Source organism: Mustela erminea, chromosome 11 (genome assembly GCF_009829155.1).
Source record: "Mustela erminea isolate mMusErm1 chromosome 11, mMusErm1.Pri, whole genome shotgun sequence".
In the NCBI taxonomy this organism is placed as follows: Eukaryota; Metazoa; Chordata; class Mammalia; order Carnivora; family Mustelidae; genus Mustela; species Mustela erminea.
The window spans coordinates 37142943-37168122 of record NC_045624.1 but is presented as its reverse complement, the minus strand read 5'-3'; the positions used below and the strand labels follow the sequence as shown (position 1 = coordinate 37168122).

At 40.1% G+C, this 25180-nt stretch overlaps 1 protein-coding gene across 3 annotated transcripts in view; it reads right to left on the bottom strand.

Moving 5' to 3' along the window:
* Positions 1-25180, bottom strand: part of DOCK4 (dedicator of cytokinesis 4) — a 431597-nt gene that overhangs the window by 77990 nt on the left and 328427 nt on the right. For all 3 annotated transcript variants that reach the window (XM_032304000.1, XM_032304002.1, XM_032304001.1), the window contains exons 26-28: positions 23391-23489; positions 11509-11603; positions 480-555 (exon numbers count right to left, since the gene is read on the bottom strand). In XM_032304000.1, coding sequence (XP_032159891.1) covers positions 480-555; positions 11509-11603; positions 23391-23489 — 270 coding nt within the window. The remainder of the gene's footprint in view (positions 1-479; positions 556-11508; positions 11604-23390; positions 23490-25180) is intronic.

Sequence of the window (25180 nt, the reverse complement as noted above, 5' to 3'; positions counted from 1 at the left end):
TTCTGCCGTAAAGAATTTTACCAATCTTTTATTTTGTTTCTTTTCATTAATTCATTCTAAAAAAAAAATGTGATGATGGAGGAGTAAAGGAACTGAAGCATTTACTTCGTAAACATTTTCTTAGTATAAACTCTACTTTAAAAAAGTCCTAAAAACATATTCTAAGTTCCCCTTGTCACACATGAGGACCATACAAGAAAGAAGAATGAAAATTTATAGTAACAAGAAACTACGTCCACTTAAGCACTATGATTTCCACTAGGTTGGTAAGCATGATTATAGCCCTATCTTGTTCACAAATATAATGAAAACTTCTAATATTCATCATTAAAGCTAATATAGTCCAAGATTAATTTGGGGTAGGTGGAATAAATATGTTTTCCTATTATTAAGAGAAAGAAAATATGTTAGGTGATTTCCTCAAGTACAAGGTGAAAGATCTCAGCTCAGGCAGGAGAGTCATCCAAATGGATACTTACTTTATAATCAAAGTTTTCATTTAAGAAGTTCTTACGAAGTGCATCAGACAGGTATAGAACTGTTGTAATAATAACACTAGTGATTAAAAAAAAAAGAAAGAACATTTTAATTTGGAAACTTCACATTAGTGAAAATTATGTATTAGATAAGAATAAAAAACAAGGTAGAAGGAGAAAACCTTCAGGGGCACCTGCGTAGCTCAGTCAGTTAAGCATCCAACCCTTGGTTTCAGCTCAGGTCATGATCTCAGGGTCCTGAGATCAAGCCCCATGACAGGCTCTGTGCTCAGTGTGAAGTCGGCTTAGGATTCTTTCCCTCTCCTTCTCCCTCTGCTTCTGCTCCCCTCCCCCTCCCCCAAATCAATCAATCAATAAATCAATCCTTTAAAAAAGGAAAAGAAAAGAAAACCTTCAGGAAGCATGTTGAACAATATTACTTGAATACCATGTGCTAACTTTTTAAAATTTTCTTTAAAGTAATCTTTATATCCAACATGGGGCTTGAACTCATTACCTCCAGATCATGAGTCACATGCTCTACAGAATGAGTCAGCCAGGTGCCCCCAACGTGAAACAATCTTAGATAACTTGTATTTGGAACAGGAAAAAGGAACACCAGCACCCCCCAACAAAAATCCATCACTGAAGTTGGGTTCTTTGTAAAATGATACCCAGATCTATGAGATCATATGACTCAGGCAGAAATATATCAATCTCCTGATATTTTATAGTGCTTTTATTAATTTCTGAACAAAGCAAAATGATTAATCCAAGTTTAGTGTTCCACATTTGATGAACATGGAAGAAAGCCACACTTAAAAAAAATACAGAACAAGAAACTGGAGCCCAAAGATGAAATGGATGAAGTGAGAGAATATATTGAGAATTTATGAGAGATCTTCTCTCTGTTCTCCCCCGTTTAAGATATTATGGGGCAGGCAAGAGCTATGGAAGGCAGACTCCCTCTCTCCTGGTGACAGAATGCCACAAAAGAAACCATTACAGACTGTGAAATTGTCCATAATCCAGCAGTAAGCTGTGTGAGAAACTGCTAGTGGGTGGTAAGGCCATTCAGAGAATGGGGCATCTCAGGGCTGGAGAAATTAGGGAAAGATGAATCGACATTCAACTGGTTCATTTAATATTACGTACAGCATTACACTGAAACAACACAGGTCATTCTCCAAAATACTATATACTAATGGTATATATATGGTTGATCCTGAAAACCTCCTCGGCCTCTGCTGAGACGCATGCCCAAGGGAGTGTTTGCGAGACTTTAGTTCTCAGCACATGACCTCCAATAAAACAAAACACCCCACCAACTTCACACCTTGATTATCTTATTGGTAAAACCTGGACTAGAGGGATATTTACTAATTAGAAGAATATTTACAGACTTTGAAACACATAAATGTTCATTATCGATATCTACTGGAAAATTCACTATGATAGCCTTCTCCTGGGATAGGGGAATATTAATGAGACTAAGTGGTTGGATGATTGAATGAGAATAGCTCAAGGTAAAGAAAGGGAAGGAGAAGAAAAACCATCATTCCTCAGGCACCTGCTGTACCGTGAGGAAGCACGTACATTTTATGTATGTCAATTACATCTTTCAAAGAATCTTACTGTGAAAGTTAAGTATAAGCAAAGCCCATGAAAATGAAAAGTCCTGTGGTATCTCCACTCCCACCCCAAACAGAAGACATCCTCAGTGACTATCCTATTAAAGAGATAACTCACCTGCAACTAACAGTATTAAGTGGCAATTTTCCATAGCCACTAGCAAAATCAATGATGATAACTGAAGAAATCATTAAAATTCCCAAAGTAGTTTCTCTAAAACTTACATTATGAAGCTAAAACTTAATTATCAGATAATGGAATGCTAGCAAGGAGGAAGTAGTTCATCCTTAACACGGGGTTCTAAGCACAGATGTTCTGCTTTGGTATTCAATGGAGAAATACACCCAGTCCCACTATGCTGGAGTATCACATAAAAAAAACACTTTCTGGCCTATAGCCATAGCAGGCCCATAACCATAACTGGATGAGCATCCAGTGGTACTGAAACAGGACATATCTGGGATTTAGACTATTGGACCTAATGTCCTGGAAAGCAGCCAACACATTCAACCTTCCAAGTAAGAAGGTTATTCCACAGCAAAGATGACCCATTTGTTATTTATATGTTGGGTCCCAAACACACAAACAACATCCACAGCTTATTGGCCTGTCACCCAGTGAGTCTTAACCTAGTGGCTCTGTGGATCACCCAGGAGCCTTTAAAATACAGAGAGATACCCCCAGAGATGCTAATGAAGGGACTGGGGTACAGCCTGGACAGCAGGAGTGTCAAGACTCCCAGGTGATTCTCAGGTGCACCCCGAACCGAGAACCACTTCTCTAGACAAAGTGGTGCTTCTCAGACGTTAGTGGGTACCCGGTGATCTAGTTAAAATTCAGATTCTGCCTCAGTAGGCCTAAGGTGAGGCCTGAGACCCTGCCATTTCTAACAAGCTCCAGGGGATGCTCTTGCTGGTCATCCACCCTTTGAAGAGCAAGGCTCTTCAGAGGACTAAGCCAGAAAAACATTCCAACAAACTCTGCTTCACATTCTCCTGGCTTCTAGAATTCCATGCCAGTCATTATATTTGGTAGTTCTTAAATGGGGAATGCAGTCCTTGTCCTCTCACCAAGGCGGTGTCATCCTTAGGCACCAAGAGGTACAGGGCATAGGACCATGATCTTTGGAGGAGCTTTGGAAAATGCAAAGACCTGAAAAAATGTTATGGGACCAAATTTTAAAACTGCAAAATAACAACTAAAATTAAGTTCATTGCATGTCCACAGAATACAACATTACTTATTTCATTGCTTGCCCAATTTCATATTTAGGCGACATCTATTATATTAAAAAAAAAAAGGATAGGTTACCTTTTACAACTTCACAGGAATTCCTAAACATACAGAAATGCTGAGAAATCACAAGCAAACGGAGTTAAACGACTCACTCACAGGCCAATAACTTAAAAAGCAAAATGTAAAAATTGCCTTTCACTTTCTCTCTTCAGTAAAATGCGGTGTGGGGATCTATTTAATATGTTTGATATGTTGAGAGGTAAGACCTCCAAAAACAAGACTTCTCAGAACTAGAAGGATGGAAAGTGAGTCTACTTCAAATGCTTTGCATTTATGCTTATAACACTCAGCTCAAGTCACAGAGGCAGCTCCCAGAGCTCTGTACAGTAACTCAGCACTGAGTCAGGATCCGGGCACACAGGCTCCAAGCCAGCTAAAGGCATTTGTACATTATTTTTCCTTCATTGTGGTCAATACCTGGGGTGTTTAGGGATCTTTCTTTACTTGTTCCAGTTTTTCCAAAACCATGTGGCTCCTTTGGTTTTATTCTTTTACTCATGACTCAGTTTCTGAATATAAGGACATCTCAAATCCCAACACTCTACTTCCATAGCCAAGAAAGCTTTGCAATCTGTTACTACAAATGGTCAAATGACTGATGGCTGCCACAGAAGTGTAGGCACAAGGATGACTTCCCACAACCTTCATCTATGGGCACAGCACCACAAAATTTACACATGAAAGAGGAACTGGTGCACAGGAAATCAAAATTTTTGCTTCAAGATTTTCAGCTGCCACCTCATTCTGGCATTTAGAAAGTTCTGAGGCAAGGCTATCTCCCTGCTATTGAAATCTCATCTACTTTTAATTGGTCTGTGGTAAACTACTTGGACCTGATAATATGCTTAAGTAAAAGGCCGCCTCCACAGATTATACCTGGACTTGGAGAAGCAGCTTGTGGAGAAACTGGGTTTCAACAAGACTAATGTTTACACATTGAAAACCTATGGAATTCTAATGGTGGAGAACAACAACTTCCCTACAACCTGGTGGATGAACAGGGGTAGGAGAAATCAACACAAAGACACTGGGGGCAAAGGCAAATCCTTGAAGGCCATTCAGGGAACTGATCTAAGCTAGCGGTCCACAAGCTTTAGTGCGATTGACAAAATCACCTGGGGGATTTCTAAGACTTCAGGGCCTTACCGCCGCCGATGGCCTGGTGAGCTCCAGAGGGGGCCCAATGAGACAATTTTTTTTTTTAAGATTTTTGTTTGTTTCTTTATTTATTTGACAGAGAGAGATCACAAGTAGGTGGAGAGAGAGAGAGGAGGAAGCAGGCTCCCTACCGTGCAGAGAGACTGATGCAGGGCCTGATCCCAGCACCCCGCGATCATGACCTGAGCTGAAGGCAGAGGCTTTAACCCACTGAGCGACCCAGGCACCCTGAATGGGACAATTCTAACGCATGTGATCAACCTGTCTCATTTTGGGGACTGTGTCACAGATGGAGGAGAAGACAGCCAAGGGTTGGAACTTAGAGAGCAGTGACGTTGGGGGATCTGGCCTTGTGAACCACTGCTTCACCAAGGGCCTAGCCCACAGTCAGTTTTACTGAATGACTGCAGCCTCACCACTATATCTAAACCTACGCTTTGTTGTACTTATTTGCGTACTAGGTAATTCTAAAATGAGAAGCTGGTAAAACATTTTATGCCTTTTTAAAAGCTATTTTGAAGAACGGACTGAAGGCACTCCAAGGCGAGGGCACAGTGTAAGCCAAAATGGAAGCAGGAAATGGAGTGATTGTGCTTTTAGTCAAGGAAGCATGCCGCGTGGGTGAGGAAGAACAAGAAAAGACTGAAACAGAGAGATTTAGGGATTTTAAAAACTCCCTTGACCTTCTCCAGTGAGCAGTACCAGCAGAAAGTCACTCATGTGTCAACGGGCTCAGTTTTAGCCCATTGGGCTCAGATCTTAAGGAAGCCTCTCATTCCTGGATTCATTCTTCCTGCCAGCTCCTCACAACTCACCAGGACATGGAGTACGCGGGAGGTTCTTGTAAATATTAGCTGTCGCTATTTAAGTTCGGCACATTCATCTGGGTAATGGATAGTCTGGGTAAAAATCAGTATCTTATCTCTCCCTAGACAGTAAATTGTTCAAGGATTATTACCCTAATAGAAAAACACCACCACCTACAGCAAAAAAGAGGGGTTAGCGGTGTTCATGGGTACTCAGCAGATTAGCTGCTCAACCTCCCCACTTTTCATCGCATATTCTGTCTTCCCTCCTGTTCCTGGGCCAAGGCTCCTAGCTAAGGCTAAGCTTTCTTTGTGTGCACAAGATCAGAGCTACTCTAAGTGTGGCACTTCGTTCATTGAGAAAGTTTTACCGCAAAAAGCAATGCCAGCTAAACTAAAGTGCACGCCGATGTGGTTGGTTGCCTTTCCAAGGCAAGCTGCTCATGCAGAGGGAACCGGCAGTTCTCAACAGGCACACTGCTATCCTGCACTTGTCCCAACCCCACTCCCTTCCCCTGCCCAACTTGTTCCTTCACTTATTCCTGTTTTCTTCAGTAGCATCAGTATTTCTGTCTTTGCTGAGCCATGCCTATTTGTAAGCCAAAATACTATGTTATTCCATATCTTAAAAAGAGTCCTCGTCCCTCAACTCCTTCCAGATCCCCAGTTCACTGCCCCTTTCCACAGCAAAACTTCTAAAGAGCTGTTTTCACTTTCTCAGTTCCTAGCTGTTCTTGAATTCCCTCTAAGAAGGCTTCCTCCTCCATCAGTGCCCTGGAAGAGCACATGTTATGGTCATCCGTATCCACCCCACTGCCAGATCCGGGGGCAACTGTCAGTCTTCATCATCTCCAACCTCCAGCAGCTCTTGATACTCCTTGCCTCATGAAATAAATACCTTCTTCGCAGGACATGGTACTCTGCTGGCTCTCATCTTAAATCATGGGCTGCTCCTTTTCAGTCTCTTTGGCTAGATGTTTCTCCATGTCTTGACTGTTAAAATGGCACCATGCTCTACAGCCCTGTCCTAAGTACTTTTTTCTTTTTAATCTGCTCTCTTCCCGGTGCTCTCATTCAGTGCTATGGCTTCAAATATCATCCATAGGCTGGTGACCCTCCAAGGCGCATCTCCAGCCCTAACCTCTCCCCTCAGCTCCATGTAAGCAGGTTTAGCTTCCTCTTCTGTTTCCACTAAGATATCTAGGAGCATTCCAGACTCCTGTTTTACCCAAGACTCTTCACCTGCCCCACCCCCAAAGTTTCTCCTCTGGTATCTCCCCACCCAAGTGAATAGCACCAGCCTTCATCCTTCTGTTCAGGCCAAAATTCTAAAGGCAAATCTTCCATTTTTTTCTCTGCCATCCACATCCCATCATCTGCAAATTATGTTACCTTGATCTTCAATATCAGTCTTACTACATTCACTGTAATCTACCTGTTCAAGCCATTAACATCTTAGCTGGATTGCTGTATTAAGCTCCTAACTGGTCCTTCTTGGTTTCTCTCCCTCTTTTCTAAAAAACAAACAAACAAACAAAAACCCCACAAAAAAACTTATTTATTTATTTCAGAGAGAGAGAGAGAGAGAGCACGCACATGAGTTGGGGCAGAGTGCAGGAGAGGGAGAAGCCGACTCCCCACTGAGCAGGGATTCCCCATGTGATGCTCAGTCCCAGGACCCTGTGATCATGACCTGAGCAAAAGGCAGATGCTTAACCAAGTGCCCTCTTCTTGGTTTCTTTTAATACTTCTCTACTCCCTATATTTGGGCCCCGTCTTCCTCTTCTAACTTCATGGTTACAGGTTCCTTCTTGCCTCATGTTCCAGCCACACTAACAGTCTTTCAGTTCCTTGAATGTGCCATATTTACTCTGACCACAGGGCCCTTGTATAAGCTATTCCTGCTGATAAGAACATTCTTCCTTTGTTGTCTGCCTGTTAACTCCTCCTTTGGCTTTCAGCTCAAGTTCTATATCCTAATGAAAGAGGCTTCCAATCCTAGTTCAGAACAAATTTTCTTTCATAAACATCTTCAAAGAACTATGCTCTATCTGTACGGCATTTATTTTATACTTTAGACACTGAAAAAATATTTGCTGAATCGATGGGTCAGTAAATAAATGAATGACCTTCCCTAAGAATCTTTGGATCCATAAATTACCTATTTGCAACGCTCCTCTCATTTGAAAGCTAAATTAGTTGAAGGTAATAGTCAACTACATAATTCAGTGTTTGGTGAGAAAAAGCACAAAAGAAAATGTATGCTACATTTGAAGCCAACATGCACACAAGATAAAGAAAATAAGGGCCTGAACTTTCAACTGTAGGCCAGAATATTTTACCTTCCTCAGTAAGCAAGTCTAAGATTTATCTCTTTGAAAATGTATAAAGCTGTGACTTTATTTTTGTACTATATTTTGCAATGTGTATGGGAAGGGGGTGGAGAGAAGCTTGTCTCAAAGTGTCCTGTATTTTTGGTACTTAATTTTCATCTCCCTTATGTTCCTTCTTTCTCAAATTGAGCAGTTGTTCTCATCAGAAACATCTACCAAGAACTTAACAGTAGGCATAATATAGCTTTGCAAACAAGCAAGAGAGACACATGTCTCATCCTTGAGCAAGTTAGGCTGGACAGTCTTACCGTGTTGCCCAATATTGGACATTCAGGTGGAAATAAACACAAGACCATACTAATCATCAAGTGTCTGGTCAGAGCTTTTGGTAGAACTTCACATAAAGCAGGCAAGCCACAGGACTTGGGACAACATAGTTTACAGATGAAAGTTAAAGGCTTTAAACCTACTTCAAAATGGGAAGAAAGGACCAACACATCAAAGAATACGTATTTTGAGGGATGAGCTATTCAGTTGCATTTAAGGGTAGGGCAGTGGTGACTTTTCAGCTAGTTACTATCAATTTGACATGTATTAAGCACAGAGTGGGCAGTACAAGTGGGAGTTTGGGTAAAAATGCCCCTTTGAGGGGCCCTGATCAAATGTTTGTCTAAGAAAGCACCATGGAGGGGCGCCTGGGTGCCTCAATGGGTTAAAGCCTCTGCCTTTGGCTTGGGTCATGATCGCAGAGTCCTAAGATCGAGCCCTGCATTGGGCTCTCTGCTCAGCAGGGAGCTAGTTTCCTCCTCTCTCTGCCTGCCTCTCTGCCTACTTGTGATCTCTGTCTGTCAAATAAATAAAATCTTAAAAAAAAAAAAAGCACCATGGAAGAAAGGTGGTAAGCTTCAGAGATGTGGATCTAGCCCTTGCTTCTACAGTTTAGCAAATGATAATGTTTTCTTTTCAATGTAAGCTAACAAGAGTGGGCTAGAGTACACCCAAGTGTGTGTGTGTGTGTGTGTGTGTGTGTGTGCGCGTGGGGGGGGGGCCGCGGGGGATGGAGGAGGGGAGGGGGGAGGGAGAGAGAGGAGACTCCCTGCTGAGCAGAGCCAAACAGGGTTTGATCCCAAGAGCACAACCTGAGCCAAAGTCAAGAGTTGGACGTTCAACCGACTGAGCTACCTAGGCGCCCCTCTCTTTAACATATTTCAAATATCTTTAACATCTTTCAGAAATTTACCTTTTAACCAGTATAGTAGTGGCTAATAGTTTTTTTATGGATTTCTAGTATATTCTAGAAAATACTGCATTCATAAGGCAAGGAAAATCTTACATGGTTTCATAATTTGAATGGGAAATGGCTAGGATGTTTGCATGGGGAGAAGAGTGGGAAGCAGAGCAGCACAGAACAGTGTCTGTTCCAACTTGGCAGGTGTTCTCTACCAGACCCTGGAGTCCTCTCTCCAAATTGGATCGGACTTGCCATCACCAGTGGAAAAACAGTGCCCATTTCTCATCACCACCGACTGGAGTGGCAAGAGCATGATGTTACTGCATTTAGCAAAGGCTGATGGCCTTTTTCTTGGGTTTGCTTTGGGAGCATCTTCTGCTTAGACGTATTACACAGAGCTCATCCTAAACTAACCCATGCTCCTGTTTGGTTAACGCTGTAGATAAAGATCTTGAACATGAGGTATTTACTCAAAAGCAGAATCTATACTTCCAAGTCTGTTACCCATTTGTGTGACCATGAATCTTCATAAATGGAGTAGAGATTTTTAGGTAGGTAGAAAGAGAGAGAAAGAGACAGTGTTTAATTTTTAAAAAGACACATTGTGGTCACGGTTTTCAGGAAGCTCGAGCAGAGCCTGTGTGGATAAGGAACAAAATGTCAAATTTATTTTTGGTTTGAATTTTTGCCATTGAATATTCTAATTCAAGTCAAAACATCCCTCTGCACACAGGGCAGGCATAATGACCACATGATGATGTTGTGTGATGGTGATGTCAGCAGCCTGGACCTCTTCCCAACTGGCTCCCTGGACCACTTCAGAGCCCTCTGCACGTACCTAGAATGTTAGATCTTTGGTAATAAGGCCAGATACATGACCAATAGCTTCCTTTAAACCTATGGCAGCCGGATATCCAGATGAAAAGATACTTGATTCTACTCACAGATATCCAACTAAATATGCTAAATTCTAAAGAGAGCTATTTCAAGAGTTTCAATTAGTCTTGAACATGGAAAAGCTGCTTCTGTACTTATGTAAAATATAATATGCCATATTATACTATTTGTTACTTCACAAGTTTTTAACACTTCGTTTTAACACCTCCACATCTATAAATGTATACTGCAGCAGAAGCCATATTAGGCGTATCTTATCAAAATCCAACCCTACATTCCTGGGGCTCTTACCACCATCATACCTGGCATCTGGGGAGCACATATGGTATCTTTGGTCTACAGATAGATACCTGGAGAATCCAACCTTTATCTTGAATATGAGGATGTTTGGGGCTGGACAAGAGGAAGAAGGAGAAGCAGGCAAATGTAGACTTGAAGGAAAGAATGTTTATGAAACAGTACATTATGAGTGTGGTCATAATGTACTTCAGTTTCCTAAAGAACTTCACCTTCATTCTGTATGCTGAGGTGACAGAGACAGGAAGCATGAGACCAGATACCACCATGACACTCTCCTGGAAGGTTCCTGACATTCAGGCTGCTGCCTAATCTCCTTTCTTGGCTCCTACTCCTTCAAGTACTGACTCTGATCATTTTTTTCCCCCTGGACATGCCTAATACAAGCTAATTTTGCCAACCTTCAGAGATTCAACTTTATGTCAATATCTCCCCGAATGTCTTCTCTAGCTCTAAATTTTGCTGACAGCATTATTTTCGGCTCTCTACTGGCCATATTTCTTGGCTGTATAAAAGGAACTTCAATCTTCATGAGTCCAACTTGGGGATCATATCTTACTCCTAGTGCTGAGCACATGGTAGATGCTTAATGTATCCTGCTGAGTTAAAATGAATTAAGAAAGATTAGAAAATTCTCAAGTGTCCAGCAATAGGGCTGGTTAAATAAATGATGGTACACCGATTCAACAGAACATTATATGCCTATAAAAGAAAAAAAGGAACATAAATGAATGAGGGGCTTTCTACGTATTAATGTGGAAAGAGTGCCAGGATTTTTAAGCAAAAGAGCAACATGAGGGGCACCTAGGTGGCTCAGTGGGTTAGGCCGCTGCCTTCGGCTCAGGTCATGATCTCAGGGTCCTGGGATCGAGTCCCGCATCGGGCTCTCTGCTCAGCAGAGAGCCTGCTTCCTCCTCTCTCTCTCTCTCTCTGCGCCTGCCTCTCTGCCTACTTGTGATCTCTGTCTGTCAAATAAAATAAATAAAATCTTTAAAAAAAAAAAAAGAGCAACATGCAAAATAGTGTATATATTAAGCTACCTGCCAGGCTCTCTATAAAGGAACACCAGAAGTTCATGCAAGAAGGTAATAAAAGTGGTAACTATAGGCTGGGGATAAGGGATGAATAAAATAGGTGAGAGGAGGATTTCTCAATGTACACTCTTCTTGTATTGTTTGGTTTCTGAACTATGTTAATGTTTCACCTGTTTAAAACAAATAGTAATATATATATTTTTCAAATGGGAGAAGTTAGTTCAGAGACAAAGAAAAAGAATCCCAGGACTTACAAACTTTCCAACTGGAGATCAAACTAGAAGAATCATTTGTACCTCCTCCCCTCCATATAACAAGCTGCAGTTATCATCAACTTAAAAGTCTTACTTGTTAGCCACCAAGCGCATAACAGTCCAGTCCTTTGGAAACATCTCTGGGCGTATCAATATTCGGAACACAGTAAATATCTGTAGCAGGAAATCCTTGGATAGGGAGGAAACAGAGCATTTTATTGAGTTATTGTAACTGTTCACACACACACACACACACACACACACACACACACACACACAACACCGTTGTTGCCATTTCCAAGGCAACTACAGAGAAGGAAGTCATGCTTCCCTAATTCACCGGGAGAAGGAATCATCACCCTTCCCCTTCTCACCACCCAACTAGCTTGCTACCCTGCCCAAATGTCCTCTTTTCCTTTTCGTTCTCATACACAGTGGAGATGAGCTTTCATTCCTCTTCACAAGCTCTAAACATTTAGATTTTATAAATAAAAAGGAACTGATAGTTGAAGATTAGCAGACAGATATATTCTTTCTACTATTATAGTGTCCTCTACATCAGAACTTTTCTGATGGAGAGAACAATCAACAGTTCTCCCTTTTAGGTGGGTGTCAAAAATCACGAAGTTCTGTTCATTAAAAAGCATTTTAAGTGAACACCCATGTTTCTTCGAGGGCATTCTGAGGATACAGCATCAATGGTAGGCATGCAGGTTTATAGCATCCGAGTGTGCTATGTAGAAGACACTCAAATAAGGATGTGTACTATGCTGAGCCCAGTGCTGAGTGCTTAGTAGCTAGGATGGTGTCAAGGAATTCTTCACAGAGCTGTCATGCCAGAGGGTAATGGGATTTACTGAAATGTTATCTTTTTACTTTTTTTTTTTTAAGATTTTATTTATTTATTGGTCAGAGAGAGAGGAGCTAGAGCGAGCACAGGCAGACAGAGTGGCAGGCAGAGGCAGAGGGAGAAGCAGGCTCCCTGCCAAGCAAGGAGCCGGATGTGGGACTCAATCCCAGGACCCTGGGATCATGACCTGAGCTGAAGGCAGCTGCTTAACCAACTGAGCCACCCAGGCGTCCCGAGATGTTATTTTTCAACTGATCACCTAGAAACACTCTTGACAAGAAGCTACTGCAAGACACAGAAATACCTCTTTTCAATACATTTCAACTGACAGCAGCTCAAACGCTGTAGTATACTATACTTAACGGGGACTCAAGGAGACCCCATGCTACATGTACTGAACGACATAAAGCATGCCCAATCAGAATGAGATTGGCTCAGTCTAGCTTGAATTTTTATTTATTAACTAGAAAACACAAAGATTTGCTGATAACCTTAAGTAGTGCTAGGAATATATCTCTCTACCAATCTGATGGAAGGCAACAGTGTGGTGTTGCTTAATCTTAAAAAAGAACCCAACACATGAGAGTTTTATTTATGAAACCCAACAACACATTATGTTAAACATGTAAGCTGCTTGAATACAAGATTATGGTTGTCATTCATATCATCAGAAGATAGAATCTGAAAATATAAGAAACGTGGTAGCTCTGTGTGTGTGCATGTATGCATGTGTGTGTGCGTGTGGTTTTTTAAAAGATACTCTAACAGCTTTGATCAAATCCATAAATATTTTGACACAAATTTATTTTGGCTTCTTGGGCATAACACACGTACATATGTACTATGTGCCGTGTGGAAATATGCCCTCTGGGTCATTTGGCTTTAAATGGCCAGACAGATCTTTGTCATTTAGGCAGAATCACCAGACAGAGTTTCCCAAATGAATTCTACATCAGGTCAGACAATCTGGGGAAACACCTCACATTCTAACCCTCTTTTTAGAAAGCAGGTCATTATCATATTAAAACATTGAGAAACTTTTCTTAATGCATTCTAAAACTTATTCCAGAAAGTTTTTCAGTTCATTCTTTTCGGCTTCCCAGAATGACTATATATACTCTCTGCCAAAATGGATGTCTGAATTTACCTTTGAAAGAATTATATCTGAATTCAGTTTCCTATCTGGCTGCACTTGCTTAGATAGATTTCTTTTTTTCCTTCACTTAATTTACTTCACTTTAATTTCAGTTTCCCTTTATTTTATTTTATTTTTTCAGTGTAACAGTATTCATTGTTTTTGCACCACACCCAGTGCTCCATGCAATACGTGCCCTCTCCAATACCCACCACCTGGTTCCCCCAACCTCCCACCCCCAGCCCCTTCAAAACAAGCCCTCAGATTGTTTTTCAGAGTCTATAGTCTTTCATGGTTCACCCCCCCTTCCAAATTCCCTCAACTCCCTTCTCCTCTCCATCTCCCCTTGTCCTCCATGCTATTTGTTATGCTCCACAAATAAGTGAAACCATATGATAACTGACTCTCTTTGCTTGACTTATTTCACTCAGCATAATCTCTTCCAGTCCCATCCATGTTGCTACAAAAGTTGGGTATTCATCCTTTCTGATGGAGGCATAATACTCCATAGTGTATATGGACCACATCTTCCTTATCCATTCGCCTGTTGAAGGGCATCTTGGTTCCTTCCCCAGTTTGACGACCATGGCCATTGCTGCTATAAACACTGGAGTACAGATGGCCCTTCTTTTCACGACATCTGTATCTTTGGGGTAAATACCCAGGAGTGCAATTGCAGGGTCATAGGGAAGCTCCATTTTTAATTACTTGAGGAATTTCCACACTGTTTTCCAAAGTGGCTGCACCAACTTGCATTCCCACCAACAGTGTAAGAGGGTTCCCCTTTCTCCACATCCTCTCCAACAGACGTTGTTTCCTGTCTTGCTAATTTTGGCCATTCTAACTGGTGTAAGGTAGTATCTCAATGTGGTTTTAATTTGAATTTCCCTGATGGCTAGTGATGATGAACATATTTGCAAATGACAGTACAGACAAAAGGCTGATATCCAGGATCTATAAAGAACTCTTGAAACTCAACACACACAAAGCAGACAATCATATAAAAAAAAATAGGCAGAAGATATGAACAGACACTTCTCCAATGAAGACATACAAATGGCTATCAGACACATGAAAAAATGTTCATCATCACTAGCCATCAGGGATATTCAAATTAGATAGATGTTTAAAAAAAATCATGAAGGTGGGAGTCACTTCTCATGGTTCACAATGACTTACGAATAGCTTAATTTCTAAAATACTGAAATTTCATCTTTTTCTTAAAAAATACTGAAATTTCATCATTAACCCTCAAACCTTTTAGAGAATTGGAAATTGGAGGTAGCACCCTTAGTAATGGAGTGTGTGTATGGGGGGAGGTAGGAGAGAGTGACAGAAGCTGCACAGGGCATTGGGGAAGGTATGTGCTATGTGGTGAGTGCTGTGAAGTGTATAAACCTGGCGATTCACAGACCTGTACCCCTGGGGCTAATAATACATTATATGTTAATTAAAAAAAAAAAAAAAGAAGAAGAAGAAGCCACATGGGGCAGAATTGTCTGAAAAACTGGCTACAGCAGGCAGGACATCTAACTTCTGGGCTGACAACTTTGGTTGCTCTTTTGTAGTGCTCGGGTCAAAGGGAAAGTTATTCCCGGGTGGAAGAGTTGAACATAGATCATCTGTTTCAGTGCCATCTTGTTTTCTTATTCCCACTAATCTCACAGAATAAAAGGTGTGGTGGTGTGCGACACTGGGCCAACACCCATGTAGTGACATAAATCTTTGCTTCCCATAAGAAAACCTTTTAGTCTTTCAAATAGCTTCCTATGGTATCCATGCAAGCAAGCTTCATCTATCTTTATAGAACCCAACACATTGTGGCAATCTGACGATGTTTTGTCAGAGGATAACATAAACACCTTCTACTGTGACCCTCCTATGAGATAGAGCTCAGCAAGGATTTACCCTCAGCTGCCATGCAACGGGTTTCATTCCAACTCAGTTCCAGTCTTTTAAAGCACTAATACCCGAATGCTGGATTCTTCAACACCCCCTGCCTGCCCTCCTCAAATGCACTGCGGTTTCCCAGTCTGCCCTAAGTACTTCTCAGCTCTGATCATTTCACTGAACGGGTGCTTTTGCATGTTTATATGAAATTATTTTGCACATGTAACAATAACTAACAGATCTTGCCTATAATTTAAAAAAAGAACATTACTAAAATAATATTCCTGTTTGGATAGCAACAAGGAGGTGTTTCATGTGCTGCTACTTTAAAATTGGTAGCCTGGGAGCAGTTTCTTTTTTGTTTGTTTACTTCAAATAGCACAATATGGTAACTTAACTGCATTACTGTTTTTATTCTGATCAGGGTTCGAAACAGATAAAGGAACAGCGAGGTAGTACTTTATAGAAGCACTTTTTTCTTCAGTGCAAGAGGTTCAAGTAAGGAAGATCATGTGAAAACCAAACGATAAGAATGCCCACAGTCAAGCAGAAAAGAAAGCAAGAGCAATTTTTTATGACTTTAGAAATCATCACTAACATTTATTCATTCATAAATACTGAGTGCTCTATTATGTACCAGGCACTGTGTTAGACGCTGGGGACACCTAGTGGGGTAAGATACATTCTTTTTATTTTATTTGAATGCAAAAAGATACATTCTTTTATGTATGTATTTATTTATTTATGGAGTGTCTGCTACATGTCTTACCACAGCAGTCTGAACGGGATGATTGCCTTCAGGGAGCGTGCAGTTTGGCGGGAGAGAAGAACGTTAATCTAAACACCACACAGGTCTATGCATGTGCCGCAAACGAGGCGACGTCTGAGGACCAGGTATTCCACGCAGAGGGAAGACTACCAGCAGGCCTTAAAGGCAAGAGACAACCCAGGGTTGCCTGGACTGCACTGGGGAGTGGTGAGAAATGGGGATGGAAGATCAAAAAAAAAGGTAAATAGATCTCACTCCTGCTCCATGGTAAGGGATGTGGAAATTTATCCTGAGGGCAATGTAAGGCAGTGAGGGGTTTTTAGGCAGTTGCGTGAGAGGATGAAATTTGTTTTACACTCATTTCCTGATGATATTGTACCAAAAACTGCTTGGTGTTTACACGGCATTCTGTGGTATCAGCGTAGCAGAAGACAGAAATGAAATTTATACAACAGAATGAGTGAGACACAGGAGGAGGAATTCCAAGTTCATGAAACATGAGTTAAGAACTCAAGAAAAGAAAGCATCAGGCCACGACAGGGTCTCCTTATGTCAAAAGCAACGGAAGGGAACAGAGCCTCCTAGGAACACATTTCCTTCACTTAGAATTTAAAGTATAGTCAAATATTGTTTTAAAAACTTGCCACAAATTTCAAACGTGTAACAGCGTTGGTATGGGGTTTGAATTTAATTAAAGGGTGTGAATAATTATTATCACATTGAAATTCATAACCTTAAAGGTGACTATGTAAGCATATTATGCAAAACTAACCCCCAAGTGGTCTTCAGTCTTCAAGAGCTAGAGAACTATTTTTTTTAATAATACTATAAAGGCTATAAATTGGAATAAATGTACAGAAAAAGATGATTTATGAGGTATGCAGACATTATTAAGAGGACTGTTTCATTCAACAGAGATATATTGTCCCAGGCTCTGCGCTTAGGACACAAAGACATGGTCCCTATTCTCACAGAACATAGTCATCAAGGATCCAAGGAAAGAACATTTAGAAGGCAGCGCTGGGTGCTATCAGGGAGGGTGGGAAAGAGTGGGGCTAGGGGCCACCATATTCTGTGAACACTTTGTACAGAAAGTGATTCCTGAGCTGGATTTTATAGTATAAACTAAAATCAGGGAGGGATTAATAGGGGGTAAAATAAAGCAATTCAAGTGAGTGAGTAATGGTAGACTAGGCATTTCAGGGAGACACAAAAAAAATGATTCAGAGGAATTAAAAACTGTATAGTTGGCTAGGAATATGCAAGTAATTTTAAGTGGCTGTTGTGAAAGGGGTTTGGAGGAGGGTGAAGGATAATGAGGATGGAAGGTAGACTGAGGACGGGGATGACTCGGCAGAGACTGGACCTTGTCCCACAGGTGACGTGAAGTCCTCAGGGTTTTTAAGTTGGATTGTGACTTGATTAGATGGGCTTTTTCAAAGCTGGGGGCCAGTATATGGGAGACAATGAAAGGCTGTCAAAGTGCCATACTTCACTTTCAGAACAGGTATAATCACATGCTTAAAGCAGGATCCCCACCGCTCTATGTGAAAAGTCACAATCAACAAAGAACAGGAGACTCACTGCTCTCCATGTACAAGAAATACCACGGATATGGACAAAGCTTTAGCCCTCAGCAGAAGGTGGGTGTATAATAAAACATTACTGACTGTAGAAGGAGGAACAAAAACAACAACTCTAATCACTTCCTAGTCTTTGCTTTTGTTCATTTCTAAAATACTGCCATGCTCCAAAGAAGGAAAGGACTATACAATGCAGAGTACCAGCCCTCAGGACCTTGCTCCTACACAGTTGTGTTGACATTGTGACTCAAACTACTCACAGAGAGCCCCTGAGGACCCAGGAGAGGCACGCTGTTCAAAATGCCAGAAGCCACTCCAACAGTAACTGGAGACATCCTGATTCTTCAAACAAGAATGGAGTTAAAACACCAATAACCTTAATAGATATGGGAACTCCGTACTTTTAAAATTTGTTTTCATTTAGAAAACCACTATGAAATGCTAGGCCAAATCTTTCTTTGAATTGATATGAAGAAAGAAAAAAGCAGTGATGCTAGAGATAAACAACAAAAATATTTATCAGAATATTTCAGAGCGCCTGGGTTGCTCGGTCCGTCAAGCAGCTGCCTTCAGCTCAGGTCATGATCTCAGGGTCCTGGGATCAAACCCTGCTTCGGGCTCTCTGCTCAGCAGGGAGCCTGCTTGCCCCTCCCTCTCTGCCTGCCTCTCTGCCTACTTGTGATCTCTGTCTGTCAAATAAATAAATAAAATCTTTAAAAAAAAAAGAATATTTCAATGTATAATATGTCAGTACCAAGGAAGATTTAAAATGCATATATCCCGTGATCCAACAACAGTTTGATTTCCAGGAATTCGTTCTACAGCAATAAGGGCCCAAGTCCACAGAGACATGTGTGTCACAATGTTCCCTGCTGTAACCTTCTCTTGGCAAATATAAGAAAGATCCTGAATGCCCAGCAAAATGGGAATGATTAAATTATTAACATCCATATAGTGTGATTCAGTGCAATAAATGATACACTGAGCTCTCCAATATTCATGCCATATTACTGTGTGAAAAAGTGCAACTAATACGAATAGTAGGAGTCCATTAAAAATGTGTGAATATATATAGATCAGAAAAAATACTATGTGAGGATATAGCCTTATGTGTCAACAGTAGCTATGTCTGGAGATGAGAATGCACGTGTGTGGAAGGGAGGGGGACATACTTTATCACTTTTAACCGGTAGGTAAGATAGGGGTTTTGGTGTCTAATTCCAGGATCAGCTACAATTTTCCATTAAATACCACTTTACTCAGCTGCACGTTTCCTTACATACAATTTCCTTATATATATTCCATTTCTAACCTAAAGGTAGATACAAAACCTCCAAATAACTCTCCTTCCATTAATTTGGCCTTTTATTCCCACTTCATGACTGGAACTGCCTTATTACTTTTTAAGGAGTTGACAAATGAAATTTTATGCAATTTGATGGCAAAGATCTTGGTTGAACAAACCTCATTAAAGTTTAAGAAAAAGCTGAGTTTAGCTGCCTGAGCAAAGAGCTCCAATGTTAATAGAATTCCAGGCCCTCTCAGTTACTTCCTTGCAGGTGTGGAAAGTGCTTGGGGCAGGTTAGTGGGGAGTAAAATGAGGCAAGGAAAATCGTTGCGCACTGCAAGGCCCATGGCGGTGCAGGTAGGGGTGAGGGTGAGGAGGTATTCTAAGACTGCCATTGTTGTTTTTATACATCCCACTCATTTATAACCTAATGATTTAGACACTCTTAATAACATTAAAGCATTAAGAGAGATTGTTTTATTAGTGTTGATATCCCTAACGTTTAGCCAAGGTGCTCAATAGATGTCTACTGAATCACGTAACTGACATTTGTAATGAAATCATAATGGTGCCTACCTCAGGGGATTGAGGATTAAATGAGTTAATATGAATCAGTCTTTTAGAACAGTACTTTGCATGTGTTGTTTCATAGAAGGGTATGCTGTTAGAAGTCCTCAGTTTCTTTACTACCAGAGTAAAATCTCAAAGTATTCTAAAAATTCTGGTTTTATAATCCATTCGGCAGCAAAACCTGACTTGAATTATTTAGTTTTCATTTAATCCCACTTAGAGTGAGTATTTTTTAACTGAAGAAATATTAAGATGTTAAATTATAGTGGCTATCCCAAATCCTACTAGAGGTCCTATACCGTAAACAGTATGTACACATTACCTTCCTGAAATGTCAAAGCTTCTAATTTCTAAAATAATGGTATTAAGGACTTCGCATAAGGGACAGTGGACTGGTGTTACTCTTCTTTGAAAGATCCTGTAATGTAGCTTTCAGTAGCATAAACGGGTATTTGGCTTTGAAGAAAAAGGAGACTAAGAAAAATAGATCTGTTAAGAGGTGACCTCTGAACTTTTAAAATACGGATTAAAATCTGATGACTAATTAGCCTTTAATAAAATAAGTGACCTTGAGTTTGCCTTCATCCCAGTTACTCCACTCCCATTCTTACACTGGGAAAGTGATCTTCCTTGTCAAGGCTACTTCTGTCCCCTCCTGCTGCCTTCTCAGGGAACCTTCCTACCTCGAGCACTTCTTCCTTGCACCTTCAGCTTCTCCTCTATCAGCTCTAATTGTTGCTATTTACACATGCTTAAGTCTCCTCCATCCTGAATATTCCTATGATATCCAAAGTTCTCCTTTAGTAGACACCTCATCCTCCTTTCCTTGGAACATGGTATTAAGTTTACTGTGGCTTTTTCTCTTTTTATTCCTCAGTTCATGACAGCTTGGCTTCTACCCTCCCCAATGCACTGAAATTGCTCATCGAGTTCATTGACATTATTAAAGGACCCTTTGAGGATCGTACCACACCTCCTTGCAACAGCAAGCAGTGTTCAACACTTCTTCCTCCTTGATGCTTGGATTCTATTCAGATCCCTTCAATTACATACTCTACACTCTCTTTGAATGATCACATTTACTCCCAATGATGTCAATGACAATTTCCAAATCCACATCTGCAGTCCAGCTTTCTCTCCTAAACTGTAGACACTGTCTATGAGACATGACCATTTTGATGTCTCTCAGGTGACCAAACTCTAGCTGAAACCAGATTTATGTTTGCTCCCTAACTTGTACACCCACACCTCCTGGGGTTCCCCTTGCAGTGAATGGCACCAAACCAACAACTGGCCAGTTGTTAAAGAGCTTGGGAGTCATCTTCAACTCTTATCTCTCCACCTCTTTATAAATTGAGTGACCAGCACCTGCCAATTCAACTTCCTAAATGTCCCCAGAATCTACTACCATCATGATCATCTCACTTTCAGGCCATAGTCATTTCTAGTACAGACTGCATCAGATCCTTTATACGGTTCTGCCTCCTGTATACGTTCTGCCCCTCTTGGCTAATTCATTTTCAATAGTGCAACCAGCAGGTTTTTCTTAACTCAAATGGGACCATGGCTCTCCCTTCTTCCTTAAAACCATCTACAACTTCCAATTGTCTTTAAAATAAAGCCCCCACACAGCCTTGTGTCTTATAACTCTCTTATTCATACTTTATATTCTATCAAACATTCAACAAATTTTTTTAATTAACATATAATGTATTATTAGCCCCAGGGGTACAGGTCTGTGAATCGCCAGGTTTACATACTTCACAGCACTCACCATATCACATATCCTCTCCAATGTCCATATCCCCATCCCCCTCTCTCTATCCCTCTCCCCCCGACCCCCTTCAGTTTGTTTTGTGAGATTAAGAGTCTCTTATGGTTTCAACAAATGTTTCTTGAGTGCCTACAATGGTGGTGAGTATGTTCTGGGATCTGAGGATACAGCAGTGAACCAACCAAAGCTTCACACGCCAAGGAGCTTATAATCTAGTAGTTAGGGGTTGGGGATTCATACAAACAAATAAAACTAAAACATTCTGGGTTTGAATAACTGTTACAAAGGTGGCATAGAGAGTGCTTTGTCAGTTAGCACATCCTGGTATCATTTTAGCTGAGAGATCTAAATGTCCTAGACAAAGGTAAGTCCAGAACACTCCTACTCATCTCTTAGTTCTCAGCTGAGACCTCCCTTGGGGACTTTTCCTCCTGTCATGAATTTGGGTTGGCAGCAATTACCAGATGTTCTCAAGCACCATGTGCTTACCCTGGGAGTTCCCTACCTGGGGGGTCAATGCCTATTACCTGTCTGATTTCTCCCCCTTCAGGGACTGGACAATTTGTACCTGGTTACATAACAAAACCAGTAGTTTCCTGAATTTCTCAATCGATACTGCTTAAAGAACAGATGAAGTAATTAAGAGCACTCAATAATTTTCCTGGCCCGAAGGCCCAGTTAATTTTGAAGTGGGAAATGGTGAAAAGGTGTGGGCTGACTGAAATGAGGAAAGGCCACATAAAACACTTTATTCATGACTTCCATTTGCTTTATTATTATTAACATGCATAATAAGGTATAAAACTCAATACCTAGATTAATTATGATTTTCAATGTGTGCTCCTCTGCTATTGTTTTATTCCCAGGCTCTGTAAAAATGAGTAGTAGCTTTTCCTATGGGAAATTTTAAAACATGAAGTCAAGACTTCTTACGTAAAACCTAATAGTTCCTTACCTGTTTTAAATATTCAACTTCTGAAGTTAATGACTACACAATTATCTTCCTTTTTAACCACATGAATTTCTGTGCATAGAGTGGGCGCTTTCTAAGGCCTTTTATCTGTTTTTAATTCTAAACTCAAGATTGAAAATAAACATGAAAAACGTTTTTTTAGGCATGGGTTTATGCCAACTGACTTTCTGCTTGAGAGAGTACATCTGCCCAAACCTTTTCTTTGTTTCATGATTCAGCTTGCCAACTGCTCCAGTGTAACTTTGAAAGATGCTTCTAAGGTCATGCAACATCTTCCAGATCAAAGATAAGTGATCCCTGTGCATGATCTGTATTAAAAAACATCTACAGGTTTTCCTCTGAGGTGCTATGAAGCCTTCCGGTCATGCAAATCTCGCAGTGTGACTGTTCCTCCTGTCCTATAATTCTCCCCCACCGCTATGTTAAGAATCCCTTCCATTACAATGGTGTACCTATGAAGGTATCTGGAAAACTCAAGAGATGGGAGAGAAATAAAAGTAAATAAGAACAGATGACAGGTCATTCTTGTAGCTGAGGACAATCAACTTCTAAGGTTTTAGTGAACACCGTGAAGGAAGCACTGGAGCTCCCTAAATCTCAGGAAAGATCGCATTTTTATAAACCTGGCATCAATATTTTCTATTTAATGTCAGCCTGTCACACTAGCACAGCATATTGATTGGACTGTAGCTGACAGAGAATATCAAACACAACCCTGTTCTCCAGTCAGAACATTGTAGCCACAAGTCCTCATTGTGGTTTTAGAGGGATGAAATCTGCTAATATATTTATATATTCGCCCTTATCTTCTTTAAAGGCAATATTTCCAAGTCCACCTAACTAGAGTTAGCCTATTTGCTTTTGTCTCATTAAGTCTGTGATTCTGTTTTAGTTTATTGAATTTTGCTGACAGGTATTTCAAATCCTATGTCTTTGTATAAAATAAAAGTTAAATGCTTTGCTTGAGTAGTTGAAATCTTAATGAGCCAAGATAGATAGTCAGACATGTGGATGAACGGGAGAAAAAACAGCTCAGAATTTAACACAAACAGGTAAAACAACTGTCAGGGAACTATCTTAACAATAATGAATGAGAACAAAGAAAGCTACAAAGACATAGGAAATTTTTTAAAAAGTTACTTACCCTTAATTCTTCCTTTGTATTGAAACTATCAAGAAGTTGTTGATAATGTCTATCTGTCATTTGTCGTAATAAGGACAGGAGACAAGCAACAAACTCCCCCTAATTTAAAAAAAAAAAAAAAGCATATTTTTTATTAAGAGTAAAAATGAAATGAACATCAATAACTTACTTTGAACCGCCCTCAAATAGAACACTGAAAAAAAACCACTATGATTTAAGTCACTCTATGAAGTCTTTTAAATCTAAAGTAACCATAATATTATAGTCAAAATTTCTCCCTGTGATGAATACCATTTACTTGGTATATATGCATTTTCAAATTAGGAGGGTTTTTTTGTTTTGTTTTGTTTTGACTTGCGTGGAAGCTTCTCACGAGGAAACTTCACGCACTTAAAGGAGGTAAGGTCATTTTACTGAGCATTTATTATACCTTCATTCATTATGTCATTTAGCCTCATTTTCAGTGCTATGAGGTAGGGGGTATAATATTTACTTAAAGAAGATAAATTGTACATTCAGTGGGCTAAAACACTTGCTCAAAGTCTTCCACTAAAACGTGGAAAAGCTGAAGTTATCTACGTGTCTTTCTAAAAACTCTCCCTGTACCTCAAGCTCCCTTTCTGAATTCAAAGTCTCCTCCAACTCATCTCAGTGGTGGTCTGCTAACTGGCAGGGTATAGAGAAAGCCATACATCACAATGTTGGTTTCAAACACCTTTTAAAAATAGCTTAACTGTCATCATTTTCTGCTTGGTGGCTATGTGACTGACTCCTAAAAAGTCCATTCTTAAAAATTAATAATGAAAAAATAGCATCCCTAGATTTAAAGACCTATAAAATTGCTATCACTGCATCTAACTTAAAATATTTGTGCTCTATACTTTTAATGAGAACAATAACATTTAAAACAATATGAACACAACAGAAGAAGCAATCAGTGGTAACAGACAGTAAATTTACAAAAATGTATTTTAATTGAGAATTGGTGGGTTGTTTTTTTTTTGTTTGTTTTGTTTTGCTTTACATTTACATGGAAAGTGGTTATAGACTCACGTGTAAAATCAGGGACTGAAAGCTTTCATAATTGGGATTTTCCAACAGAGGCAGCTAAGTCAGGAAAGTCAAAAGTATATAACCCTTCCAGCTGCCAAAGGAGGCCTGGAGATACTACTTAATTACAGGTCAGGGTAACCAAAGAAGCAGACTGACTTATTGCAGGAGGATAAACGTTTGTAACACAAATATAACAAATAATTATTCCTACACACTTGGTGGGGCAAGTATTTAAGAACTAACAAGTAAAGGCTAGCAGAAATCTATCTTCTAAGCTCAACATAATACTTTGCTAATGAACAAAGAAACCCGTGATACTTAACACAAAAGATGGAAAATTTAAGGGCACAATGATTTATATTTTAGTGCATGTGTGTGAGGAAACGATCCAAGGCTAGGAAAGTAACAAGCCAAAAGAAAAGAGAATACTACCTGGTACTCACTCAAGACTGGGAATAGTATCCTTGTTTCACCAGCAAGACTGGAAAAACCTTGCCATATTAGGGCATCAGAATACTAAAAAAGATCTTTTCTCAGCAGAAGGGAAAAATTACATCTGGAATAAATGCTGCTGTGACCCTACCTAAGAAAGTTCATAAGCAAGATAGGAAAAAATTAAATAGTTCCTAAAAAATTTAACCTCATTGCAGAACAAAGTTCAAATATATTTCTAGGAATTTTAAAAATCCATTCTCAACAGCATAAAATTCACAATGTCTGGCATTCAATGAAAAATT